The following is a 14,837-nucleotide window of genomic DNA, read 5'->3' as shown; positions in this document are numbered from 1 at the left end:
AACAATACAACATATTATCTATTATTTAAAGAATTGTTCTACTGTCTGGCGAGCTAAATTAACAACTTTAAAGCATAATTATTTCTAAAAATAATATCAACTTCATTCCATTAATGAAATTTAATATTTTAATGTTTCCTCTTCATTATGTACATACATAATCACAAACAAACCTACATGCATATATATATATATATATATATGTATATATATACATTTCGATCACCTATTTTCATTTAAAATATAATTTCACATTTCACCAAATTTATCCCCTCATCAATTTGTCAAACAAATGAATACTAAAAATATTTTATGCGAATATCTCCTGTTTTTTATTAATCTGTTACAACAGTGATTTTACTTAAATATCGCAATAATCTGAATAGTGTGAAATTCAATTTATTCAACGAAAAACATATAGACGTGTATAAAAATATATATGATTAACTATATATATAAACGAAATATATGAACATTCCGATAAATCCAAGTTTGTTATTGCGGTTAAAAAATGAACACTTTAATCAAATATCTAAAAATTGCTTTAACACTTATATTATTTAATTGAACAACTTGTTGTTATATATATATATATATATATATATACATATATACTTATGCACAATAGAAGCAACCAACTACCCCTACACCAAATAGCATTATAACTTGTCTGACAGCTTATGTTTTACGATTTATGCAAATTAAAATATAAGCTAATCTTAAAGTCTTCCCTTAATGTTTCATCAATAAATAGTAACCCCTTGTTTTTCTTTTATCTTTTATCTTTTTATCTTTATTTTTATTTTTTTCTAATTAATAAAAAATGTTATAAAAAAAAAATGTCTTGTTTTTGCCATCATGAAGCTAAATTTAGATAACATTACCTGATGGATTTAAATTATTTACATAAATTAAATTTAATTTTCCCATATAATTTAATTTTTTTTTTTGGTTTTTGCCTAATTAATGGCACTTCCACACATGTGTGTATATGTAAGTGTATGTATGCGTATATATGCTCATATTCTATATATTCAAACAAACACATATTCTTCTCCATCCCCTTACAAACTCTTTTCATCATTAAGCATATGAATATAATGTCTTTTTTTGATTTTTGTAAGATATAATAATTTGTTCCATTTTTGTGTCATTTAAAATAAAGGTTGTTATTTTCATCAAACACACATAAAATAAATCTTCAATTAGTTTATCACATATATTATATTATTATTACAATTGTACAAAAATGCCCATTAATTATTCTATATAATTGTTCACGTACCTTTATTTCTCGATATATACCTTTATATATAAAATATTTCACAAAGTTCAAAAATAAATTCAGTAATTCAAATTAAATATTTTTGATATATCCTCAAATATATAAACTTCAAAATGGATCATGTAAAAAGGGAGGAAAGGTTATATTAACAATAAAAAAGAAATTAAATACATAACAAATTCAAACTTTCTCAAAAAAATGTTATATATATACATATTTTTTCCTACATTATTCTCTACTCTTCATAATACCTAAACAATAATATATAACAAACTTTATTTTATCATCCTTTGTACTATACATGTATCATTACTCTTATAAGTCTCATAAAAGGTCAGTAATTTTTCTTGCTAAAATAATAAAAGCGATAAAATTAAAACATACACTTTATAGAAACAAACAAAAAAAAAGAATTTTAATATAACTCCTAAGTTTATGAAAAATAAAGTTATATATTTTGTTCACTTTCAAAATAAACTATTTGTAGTGCAATCAAATAAAAAAAAAAAATTATTTTTATTATAGCACTTTATAAATAATCTTTCAATATATTATCATGGATACGCTTATTTTTATTTGAATTTCGGAGAGAACAAAAGTTTTCTTAAAATATAGCGTGGAAGACAGAACAGTACTCATTCTCAAAGTGTTAATATTTATCTATTAACTAAATATTCAGATTATGGTATTTCATTTTTTATAATAACTGAAGGTCATGAAATACCATTTATGAAAAAAAAAAAAAAAGGCACAAAAAAGAAATAATGTAATTTCGTTCTTCCTGCTACATGAATAACTAAAACTAATGTTATTTTATTTTTTTAAAAATATTCCCAACGTCAAAAATATTTAAAGAAAAGCAGAGAATACACATGCATGTACTGTATTCATAATATGCCCCTATATAAACACATTTATATATAACCATTTTTAAGTACAGGATTATATGAATTTGTTCTTACCCGTCTATGAGCATCTCTATGAAGCATATATATTAGTATTTCTATCCTTATTAAATCTTGGACAAAAAGTTCTCTTTTTTTTTTTTTCTTTTTATTTGAGCCATTTATTTTTTATGCTCCATTTGATTTTCTACCTTTTTTTAATTCAATATGTTTAACAAACATAAAATATTCATTTCTACATATTTTTGGATAATTTGTATATATATTTACATTAATTTTGAAACATGAAGAATATGTTTGAATTTAGGTAAAAACATAAAACCACAAACAATTTAATTAAATGAAGTTAATTCTAGTTATTACATGGAAAATACGCATGTACATATATATAATATATATATGTGTATAATGTATATATACATATGTGCTTTTTTTACATTACTTTTTAACAATTATACAAATAAACAAAAATTGTACAAAAAATAAAATTATTTTACAATATATATGTACCTTTGAATATATACATAAATATATAATCTTGTTTCTATATTATACGCGTGAGTGTAATATTACATTACACATTTAAAATGTATACCCTCTTTTTTTTAAAAAAAGAAATATACTCATTTTATAAACACAAATAGAAAAAATAGCAAGTATACTCACAAACTTTTATGTGCTTATTAAAAAAAAAAAAAAAAAAAAAAGCATGTAACGAGCACTAAAACGAAAAGGCACTGTGTATGGTTATGTTAAAATATCTGTCAAAAAAAAAAAAAAACGTACATAACATCTTTTCCCATTCTACTTAATTCGTTAACATAATTTCAACTCGTAAATTTGTGTGCGTATAATTCGAAATCATCTGTGCAAATTTTAAAAAATGGAAGAATGCATATTTTGTCAAACACAAGTCGTTGTATCTAAATTATATATATATTTTTTAAAGGAGGAATAAATAAATAAAAAAAAGAGAATAAAATAACAGCGATTATGTTAGTAGTAATAGTAATAATAATAATTACATACACACACAAAAGCAGCACAGGTTTTCAAACAAATTTTTTTACAAAACCGTAACGACGTATAAGTACTTATATGGCAATACTCTACGCAAAAATGTTTGTACATATATGCATACTTAAAAATCAAATCCTGACAAACGTGAATGCGGGTTTTGTTCGCGAAGATAAATTCGCATATGTATACGTGAGTATGAACGTACATACATATATATATATATATGTAAATACATGCATAGTTACGTACACATAGATGTATGGACTGATATACACAATGTGTGTGTCCACCTTCCAAACTGGAAGAGCGCATTAAGAGACGTAAAAATATTAAAAAAAGAATTATATACGAATCATTTAGTAACTGAGATAGTCTTACACAATTTTCTTATTTTTTTTTTTATTTTCAACCATCTTCCCATATATAAAAGATATAAAATTCTTATTACGCAAATATCATCAAACTTCTGTTCATTTTACCTAGTTGTAATTCCAATTATTAAATTTATTATCAAAATTATCATTTATTCCCGATGCAATAATTATTTGTTTATATCTTAAAAGCTCTTCCCTTAAAAATTGTACTTGCTGCATTAAGTTTTTTATTTCATTCTTATAATGCTTACATTGTAAACATGTTTGTCCATAAAAGTTGTAATTGCCAAAAAGATTAGAATTATTGTTTGAAGAATTGTTAAATATTTCACATATATTTGTCATACTTTTCTCTATATTATTAAAAGAATTCGTGTCTGATTTATACTCGTCAAAATTGGTACTACCTTCATTTACTTCATCAAAATTTTCATTTATACTATTACATGACAAAAATATATTCAACAAATTATTTGTATAATCAAATGATTCATTAACTTCGTTATCATTTAAATTATAATCCTCACATTTGTTACTATTTTCAATACTATTTTCGATACTATTTTCAATATTATTTTCAAAACAATTATTATTTCCTGCTGAACTAAATATTTCATCTTTTCTGAAAAAAATGTTATTACTATCGTTCGTTCTGTTATTTCCTTTTAGAATTCTATTCATGTGTTCATCTAATGTGCTGCTAATTGTATTATCATCACTTATGCCTTGCACTTCCATATTTAAGCTCTTCTCTTTTTTAAAAAATGATTTGTTGTTATTTTTTTTACTATAATTAGTGTTCATATTTTTATAGTGCTCAAATTCTTCTGATTTATTGTCTATACTTATACAACTATCAATCATATTTTCCATATTATTTCTTGAACTATTACAAAATATATTATTTTGGCCCTTAATAATACGTTTATTCGAAATACAATATTCATTCATCTTATTTAGTTCATTTAAGAACATATTGTCTTTCTTATATGTATAATTTACTCCTAAACTGTTATTGACGTATTTTTTATCTCCGCCAATGTTATCACTGTTGGGCATGGATTCAATAGCAGATGTTCTTCTAATGGAACAATTGGCATTAGTTGCACTGTGATTACTATTATTAATGTTTTCTTTATTATTTACATAGCCAAAGGTTATTTTGTTATTATTATTACTACCACTATTGCTATTATTAGTAATATTATTATTACTACCACTATTGCTATTATTAGTAATATTATTATTAATACCGCTATTGCTATTATTAGTAATATTATTGTTACTATCGTTATTACAATTATTAGTAGTATTATTATTACTATCGTTATTACAATTATTAGTAGTATTATTATTACTATCGTTATTACAATTATTAGTAGTATTATTATTACTATCGTTATTACAAGTATTAGCAGTATTATTATTACTATCGTTATTACAATTATTAGTAGTAGTAGTATTGTTTTTTTTTTTGTTTTCTTTGTCATGACTGTTAATTCTCGGTGGACTATGGATCAACGTGGTAGCAACAGAACCATTAGGAGCATTACCCACATTATCACTACTACTGTGAATATTGTTTTCATTTGCACTTACCTTAACATTATTAACGGGGGTCTTTGCTACACTGTTACTGCTTCCTTTACAGCTATTGTCCTTACCATTTAAAAAGTTATTCTTATTGTTATCTATATTTTTTTTTTTTCTCTTATCATCTTCTTCATTAATATCTACACATTTTACATATTTATCATCTCTACTAATTTGGTGGTTAAAACTAACGCTATCATTAATGTTGTTTTTTTTGTCCGCTTTTTCACAGATAATGCTGCCGCTGATTGCTGCATTGTGCTTATGGTCTTTATTACTTGCATTATTACTCTCATTATTACTCACATTATTACTCACATTAATATTCGCATTGTTACACGCACTATTACTTGTTGCACTATTGTTATTAATTTTCTTTTTATTAATTTTGTCACTGTTGTTAACGAGCTCATTGTTATTGCACTTATCTATCTCTTTGGCGTTACTGCCATTATTACAGGTGATATTGCTACTATTGAAATTATTACAACTACCATTATTACTACTGTTATTATTCTTGGGGGTACTACAATCATTGTTATTCTTATTTTCCGAGCTAACATCACTATAACTTCTTTTTAGTTGAAAACATGGTATATTTTTTCTGTTACTAAATGAACCTTCATTACAAACATTTTCACTATTCTGCTCATTCATCTTTTTATCTTTTGTGTTATTATTATTATTAGCATTCTCTGTTACACTTTTCTTTGCATGTTTTCCCGCATTTTTAGCAACGCTGTTGTTATTATTTGTTGCTGTGTTATTATTCTTTTTATTATTATTCTGATTTTCATTGTTTTTATTTTTCATATTTTTATTTTTTTCCTTATCTAAAAAAGAAGTGTTTTCAATACTTTTACAATCATCATCGTTCTTTTCCTTTTCATGCGACATTTTGTTATTTCCATTTTTGTTTTCATCTGGATCTTTTTCATTAATGCAATTTTTGTTTTGTCGATTTTCCTTTTTATTGTTCTTCTTTTTATCATGTGCCTCACATTTATTTTCGCTGTTTTTTGGGCTAATGATCTCGCTAAAATTAGGCTCTTTCACATTATTACCACTTCGAGTAGCGTTACTATTGTTGTTACTACTTTCGTTGTTCACAGTGTTACTACTTGCAACTACAGCGGTAATGTTATTGCTAGTATTACTTAAACCATTTGCAACACCCTTTTTATTTTTACCCTTTTTCGATATCTTATTTGCGGTCTTTCCACCACTTCCCCCTAATAAATTACTAGCACTGTTTACTGCCATTTCTTCTTTTCCTTCTTTTACTCCCTTTTCTTCCTTTTCTTCTTTCTCCCATTTCACCTCTTCCTTCAAACTTCCACTGTTTACATCTGCTATCTGTTCACCATTTCTCATGTTGTTTGCTCCTTCTACTACTACATTTTCATTTGACAGGAAAAAATTATTAGCATTATTATTTTTGGTCATCTCATCAAAAGTCAGGTGGTCGAACGTATTACAGTTTGAAATATTCGTAAAACTATTTAACTTATTATTAACATTTACGTCAAAGAAAGTAGACAAGTTCACGTAGTTATCGAATATAGCTGTATTATTAGAATTATTGCAAAAATATTTTGAATTAGTTAATTCAAAATTGTTAACTGAACTGTTCATATCTGTTATAAAATTTTCTTTAAAATTAGCGGATAAAGTGTGTGATTTTTTATATCGGTTATCGCTTATTTCTTCTGAAATGTTTGGAATATATTCACATGTTTTGTTATATTTCACGTCTTGAAAAATATTACCTCCATATATATTGTTGTTATTGCTACTAATATTTGAAGAACTTTGCCTTTCATTTTCTATTCCTTTAGGACCATGTAATGAAAAGAAGGAATTCACCAAATGAACATTAAAAATTTCGGCACTATCGTCCTTGCAGTTGTTACTGTTGTTACTGCCGTAACTGTTAATGTTGTTGTTACTGCTACTGTTGATGTTACTGCTACTGTTGATGTTACTGCTACTGTTGATGTTACTGCTACTGTTGTTGTTACTGCTACTGTTGTTGTTACTGCTACTGTTGTTGTTACTGCTATTGTTGTTGTTACTGCTACTGTTGTTGTTACTGCTATTGTTGTTATTACAACTACTATTGTTGCTGCTGTTATTCCTATTTGTTTCATAATCAGTAAAACAAAATTCAACAACTTTATATGCATTGTTATCCAACATATCAAGATTCATCCCACAATCTGTAGCATTACTATTGTAACTTAATGTCTCATCATAATATGCATTATTTTTTCCCACAATATTTGTGTTCATATGTGAGGTTTTCTCAAAATTCATATTTCCAATATCATTTATCTCATTCATCCAGCATGAGTTACTGTTATTATTACTATTACCATTAATATTACTATTAATACTACTATTAATATTACTATTAATATTACTATTAATATTACTATTAATATTACTATTCATATTACTATTAATATTACTATTAATACTACTATTCATATTATTATGTTTACCTTCGTTTCCATTTTTGAAATTTTTTTTACTACCATTTAAATGTTTATTCCATGTGTTGTTAAAAAGAGAGGTGGGACATTGCATTAGTGGAGAATTCAAAGAGTTGCACAAGATGTTATTTACGCTGTTCATTTTGTTGTTGTTATTTCCTATGCAGCTACTTCCCATGTTGTTGCTTCCTACGCTATTACTTCCTACGCTACTACTTACTGCACTGTTACTCACCATGTTACTACTTACTAAGCTACTACCCACCATAGTACTACCTATCATGCTACTGTTTACCATACCACTATTTACTACACCACTATTCCCTATGCTACTATTTCCTACGTTTGTTCCACTGATATTACTCAAATTTGGCCAAGTAGAATTATAAGACATATTTTTGTTAAAAAATAGGTTATTTTTATTTGTACTATAATTAAAATGAGGCATACGTATTTTTAAAATACTTTCTACTTTTCTTCTTATTTCTTTATCATTTTTATTATGTTGAGTTAAAATAGTATCAATATTATTCCTCCATTTGTCCCATTTTTTTTCCCAAATGGTCCAATTTAAATGTGCCTCATTTTTATCATTCGAATCATGATAAAAAGCACATTTCTGAAAGTAATCACAAGCTCCATCTTTTGCCATTTGACAAGCTTGTGTTTTGTATACTATGGGATGAAATATCTTTTCTAATTTTGTGTGTGCTAATGGACAATATGCATCATCACATTTTTTCATACGAGGACAGTCAACAGGTAAATAAAAATATTCATTTGTTTCTCTTCTATCAAATTTATTTATTTCGTATGGATACTTTTTTAATTTGTTAAAAGATTTGGTAACTGGTACACCGACACTCATTTTGTTCTATTTGTATTATTAAAAAAAAAAATAAAAAAATATGGAGGGGCACGAGGCGTTGGCCTTGGCGTTAGTGTTAGCGTTAATTTTAGTGTTAATGTTCGTATTAGCGCTCGCGTTCGCGTTGGTGTAGATGGTAGAGGGAAAGAAAAAAAGAAAAATTTGAAAAAAAGAGTGGGGAGAAAATTTTATACAATAAAGAATTGCTATGATATAACAAACTACAAAAAAAAAAAAAAAAAAAAATACACATAAATTAACATACATTAGCATGTGCTAACATATGTTAATACGTGTTTGTATGTGCTAGCATGTGTTAAAATGTGTTGGCATATGTTAAGTAGTATCAACGTGTACATTTATATGTATTCTTTTTCACTTGATATGAGAATATACTAGTCACCACGTACGTTACTACAAACGGTGTACATATTCCAATTATATATTTTTTCGAATATAAGTTATATTGTATAATAGAACAAACATATAATCGTATAATTTTATAATTACTAGTTACATTAAGATTTACTGTTCTCATGATCATACATATTATTTATTTAGATATTTACGTGATACTAATTTTTTTTTTTTTTTAATTTTTTTTTTTCAGATGATACACAAATACAAATGCTTTTATATACAAAAAAAAAAAAAGAGGGGAAATTATAATATCACTAATACGTGGAAAAATTAAATTTGTGTGCATATACATATTACTATATATATGTATAAATATGTACGTAAAAATGTACATTTATATATGTGTATATATAAATATATACATACAGATATTATTTAGATGCATATACTCTCAGATGAAGAAACAACATAATTATATTATACATAAAAAAAAAAGGAAGAGAAAGAGAATGAGAATGAGAATGAGAATGGGGAAATTTCTCAAGTAATTCACAAACTAAATATATTATAAAACTTATTACACGTTTATAAGTTTATATATAATATAAACCCTTCTTCACATATATTACGTGGTTTTATTTTCCCCTTTTTTCGACACAACACGTATACACAAATATGAAGTACATATATTTTTTTTTCTTTTTTTCTTTTTTTTTTTTCTTTTTTTTTTTTTTTTTTTTTTTTTTTTTTGCCTTAATAATGATAAAAAAATTCGGTTAAATATTATAACATATGACTACACACGGAGGTATATAATAATATATGATAGCACATTATACTATACGATATTACATAATAATGTATGATTATATACGATGAAGAACATAAGTAAAATACAAGCGAATAACACATAAGTAAAAATAATCATTTCATTTCCTTCAACAAATATTAATAAAAGATATTAAAAAAAAAAATTACGATAATCACGAATAATAAGACGCTTAATTTTAATGTATAGAGCTTCAAATAAATAAAAACATAAGCTTTATTTTTATACATTCACAATTATTAACTAATGAAATTATTAACATAGAAATTATTAACATAGAAATTATTAACATAGATATTATTAACATAGAAATTATAAACATACACATTATATTAAACATAAATATGTATTTATATAAACCCATAACAATATTCTTATATACAAAGAGTATAATAAAAATGGAAGGAACTAATATGTAAATAAAAATATTTAATAAAAGGCAGATAAAAAAAAAAGCAAAAAAAGAAAGATAAAAAAAAAAAGGGAATAAGAAAAAACTCTATTAAAATAAATAAATAATTGTGTAAAGTCTTATGTCTTTTATATGATTTCTTAAAATACAAGCACAGGAAAAAAAAATAAAATAAAAATAAAAGATTAATGTTTAAAATACATTAATTCGAACAAAATAAGACATATTCACACAGTAATAAAAATAAAATAACATATTTAAGAACACTAAAAATAAGGAAGTTTATTTATATATATATGTATATAATTATTTATTTACACATATATATATTATGTATCTAAATACGAATATATACTTAAAGCACAACTTATATACCTTTTTGTTATATTTTTAAAACACACTTTTATAAAATCTTTATATGCTTTAATTTTTTATACATATTGTTTTATATTCTTTTTAATTTTATTTTCAATATTCATTATCATCATCATCATCATCATCATCATTATCATTATCATTATCATCATTTTCCATTTATTTTATTATTATTATTATTTTTTTTTATTATTCACATTTTTCAGCTATGATATAACAGTCACAATATAATAACATCTACAATAAAAAAAAAAAAAAATTAATGCTTCATTAAATTTGTATATTAAATCAAAAACGAATTTAAAAGACAAAGAATATACAAATATTAATATTTCATATAATTCTGTAACGTATTTTTCTAGCATTAGCAGAACAATACAAAATTATGCATATAGTATATATATTACCTACACATACGTATATAACGTACACACACATATAAACAGTGTACAAACATCTACACGAGCACATAAACAAACACGTACAAAAACACATACACTCTTACGCGAATATATAACTTTCACATATATATATATATATGTACATATACAAGTAAAAGAAAATTAGCCTACATACATTTGTGTATTATGTATGTACATATGTTATGTTAAAATATATAAAAATCTACATATATACTAAAAATGTAAATACTATATGAACAAATTTTATTATAACAATCAAAATCAAACGTTACTAATTTTTATACACTTTTACTATAAACAACAATATGCATATTTATATTCTTCACATTTGTAGAATAAAAATACTTGAAAATAAAAGAAAATACAAAGAATAATCAAAAAAAAATTTTAATAAAAAAACAAAACCAATGCATATAATATCATTTCACATTTAAGCAAAAATTAAAGAAAAAAAAAATTATCATTTCTTTAAGCTTGTTTTTTTTTTTTTTCTTTTGTTGCTATTTAACAAAGGAAAAATAAACATTTATGCATACGTGTATATATATAGGTAAAATACACATACACGTATCAAATATAAAACAATTTGGCAAATTCAAATTATTACATCTAATGAATATGTTTGCCATACTCAATAAAGGCAAACACATCAATTAAAATGTTACATATAATTTTGGTAATATGCAATATTTATATTCATCAATATAAACAATAAGTTTTCCTATATACTACTACAAAGAATTTTACAAAAAAATATAACCTTTGTTCACATATGTTGTATAAACATATACATTTTTAAATAAACAAGAAAAACATTATTAGAAGGAATTCGAAAAGAAGAATAATAATAGTAAAGCAAATCATATTTCTTTAATGTAAAATTAACTTCTTAAAAATTTATTAAAATAAACGCGAAAAAAAAAAAGGAATAAAATATCGAAATAAAAATACACAAAAATTAACAAAAAATAAATGTAGTCAATAATTATGTAACTCATAACAGTGTGCATTGTTATATATAACAGTATGATAAGGTTAAAAATATTTTTAAAAAGTAAAACAGTAAAAGAAATTATATATGTTTAACAAGAAAAGCATAAATAAAATATTTCACCAACCTTTAACAATGACAATATATACCTTTGCTCAAAAAAAAGCGCGTGCTATATTGTTAATAAGAAATATATACACGTTGTACGTATACACGTACGGAAATGAATATATATATATAAGAATACATACATAAAAGAATACGTACATATATGTAAACCCTTTTGATATTTAAAAAAAAAAAAAAAAAAAAATTCGGTGTTCATACACTGTTATATTTTTTTTTTCAAATACGTCGTCAAATGTATGAAGATATGAATTCTGCATTTCTAATTTTTTTCATCAATTTTTAAAAACAAAAGGATCGTATGCTCATTTATTGACCATTTTTATGCTTATAGTATGTTCACCTATTTATATAGAAATATTTGAAATATATACCACATTTTAATAATATAAACTTAAATGAAAAAACGCAAAAATAACAAAATATAAAATATATTTACAAAGTTAAAAACAAGTATGTACTCTCAATGACAGATTAATGACCCGTTTAATTTTTTTTAATCTTTTTAATATAGTAATAATGTAACCATTAAAACAAAAAAAGAAAAAAATTTATACAATTATAACAAAAATGTGAAAAATGGAAAATATATGAAGTGTTTCCATTTATGATGGAAACATTATGTTTTATATTAAAAATAAAATAAAAAATATTTATAATTTAAAAAACAGGTAATTCATAAAATTTGTAAATAGAAATAAAAACAAATGAATAGTCCGCAACAAGTGTTATGAGAAACTAGTAAATCATAGATATGTAAAACAAATGGGAAAAAAAAAAAAAAGAAAAAAAAAGTGGTTTATTTAAACGCAATTACTTTTTGCTTATTCCATATTTAAACATAAATGAGGGTAGTTCAATTAATTGCTTAAGAAAAAAGAAAAAGGACATATATATATATATATATATATATACATGTTTCAAGTCTATGTATGTATCAGTAAGGGCTGAGCGAAGCTCTTTATTTAAAAATATTAAGTACATTCTTCTTGCGTAACTTCATTTTTGTCACAAAAATAAAAAAAGGAAAATTAAATTAATAAACTGTTTTCATATTAAAATTAATCTTTATCATTTTTTCACCACATATATATGTTTATAATTAGGAATATTATAAAATGTAAATATAACTTTTTCCTTTTTTGTCAATTATGTTTATCTCACACTTACACAACTATTTAAATTTTAAGAATATTGGAAGCACAATGAAAGAGAAAAACAATTCGGAAGCAAAATAACAGAATTAAAAGGAAGAAAAAATTTAATAAAAAAAATAACGACATTTTCCTCTTTATCCTTATTTACTCTTCCATGGAAATTTTCCTTTACCTCTGTTATTATCATACATGTATAAATAAGTATAGTGAGAAACATACTTTAAAAGTGGGTATATAATTTAATATTTATTTATTCCCTATTCTTATATATAAGCATGATCTTTTGAACAGTAGCGTTAGAATTAGTAAGTTCTTCTGTCCTTTTAACTTTGATGGTATGAAACTTACTCACAAAATTAGAATAATTCTTCATTAATGTAATTTAAAACCTCCAAAATATAAGGCGGAAAGTATACATATTTCCCCTAATCAAATTATGCTTAAGCTATATTTCATCTAATTTTGAGTTTGACAAAGTACTGATTGCATAACTTATTCATTTATACATACATACATATATATATATATATATATATATATATAAGTGTTGGTGTGTACTAAGCTTCTTCAGTCATTTTAAATGATCAAGCAATAAACAGAACGCTTAGCTTTATGACTTTTGAAAAAATAAAAAATGAGATAATCAAAACGTTACCTATTATTGGTTTATTAAAAAAGAAAAAAATTTCCTATTATTTATTAAAACTGTTACTTATGTACAATAGGGGAATAGAATGTACTGCAATAATATACAAGCTCTATTCTTCTGTTCTATTTTTCTTCTTTTCCTTTTTTATTTGTATATAATATATCACCATGTTAATATTTCAAGTAATTGTGATATATATGACTTTATCCATTTTAAAATTTTGATTGCCGTTTGCTGTTCTATAATGGAAAAAAAAAGTAATACTGCAAAACAGCAGAGCAATTAAACTGCAAAGTAGCAAAACAACAGAATAACAAAATAACAAAATTTACTGTTAATAAAAAAGAGAAACATATAAAATTACCACAACATCATGGAACGTTATAACCTCAGTTTTATGCCATGAGAAGGAACGAAGAAAATAAATTGCAAAAGAAAAATAGATGAAACACTGTTTTTCGCTTCTAGTGGGTATACTTTGTTATGGTATATTTATATATGCATCCGTGAATACATATTTACATTTATTTACATATACATACAACATTAAGTAAAAAAAAAAAAAAATTATATATAAGCACAAAGTGTACAATAAAGGGGGGATAAAATAATAGTTAATAATTTATGCGGAAATTATGTAAAAATTGTAAAGAGAAACTGTTAAAAAGCATCAACTTAATTTGTATTATATATAAATATATGAATATATACATACATACATATATATATATATGTATATATATATGTATATATTTATTTATTTATTTTTATATATTTACGTTCGTTTATTAACTGAGAAGTAAATATATAACAAACGCCGCACAAACTTTATACAAAAAAGGAAGGAAAGGATAGGAATTTTAAAATATTTATTTATGTAAGAACATCAAATAGTAAAAAGAGAAAAGCTCATAATACATATACTTACTTATATATGTATGTAAGTATATAGGTATGTTCATATATATATATATAT

The 14,837-nt window shown here is 23.8% G+C and overlaps 1 protein-coding gene across 1 annotated transcript; it reads right to left on the bottom strand.

Moving 5' to 3' along the window:
- Positions 1–3,689: 3,689 nt before the first annotated feature.
- Positions 3,690–8,540, bottom strand: PmUG01_11060800 (conserved Plasmodium protein, unknown function; the record flags this gene model as incomplete). The annotated part of the gene is made up of 1 exon (XM_029006287.1): positions 3,690–8,540. The coding sequence occupies one exon, from the start codon at positions 8,538–8,540 to the stop codon at positions 3,690–3,692; it is 4,851 nt and encodes a 1,616-aa protein (XP_028862792.1).
- Between the last annotated feature and the right edge of the window lie 6,297 nt (positions 8,541–14,837).

Source organism: Plasmodium malariae (assembly GCF_900090045.1).
Source record: "Plasmodium malariae genome assembly, chromosome: 11".
Lineage (NCBI taxonomy): Eukaryota > Apicomplexa > Aconoidasida > Haemosporida > Plasmodiidae > Plasmodium > Plasmodium malariae.
Note: the sequence above shows the minus strand (reverse complement) of the source record. Positions and strands in the feature narration are given on the sequence as shown.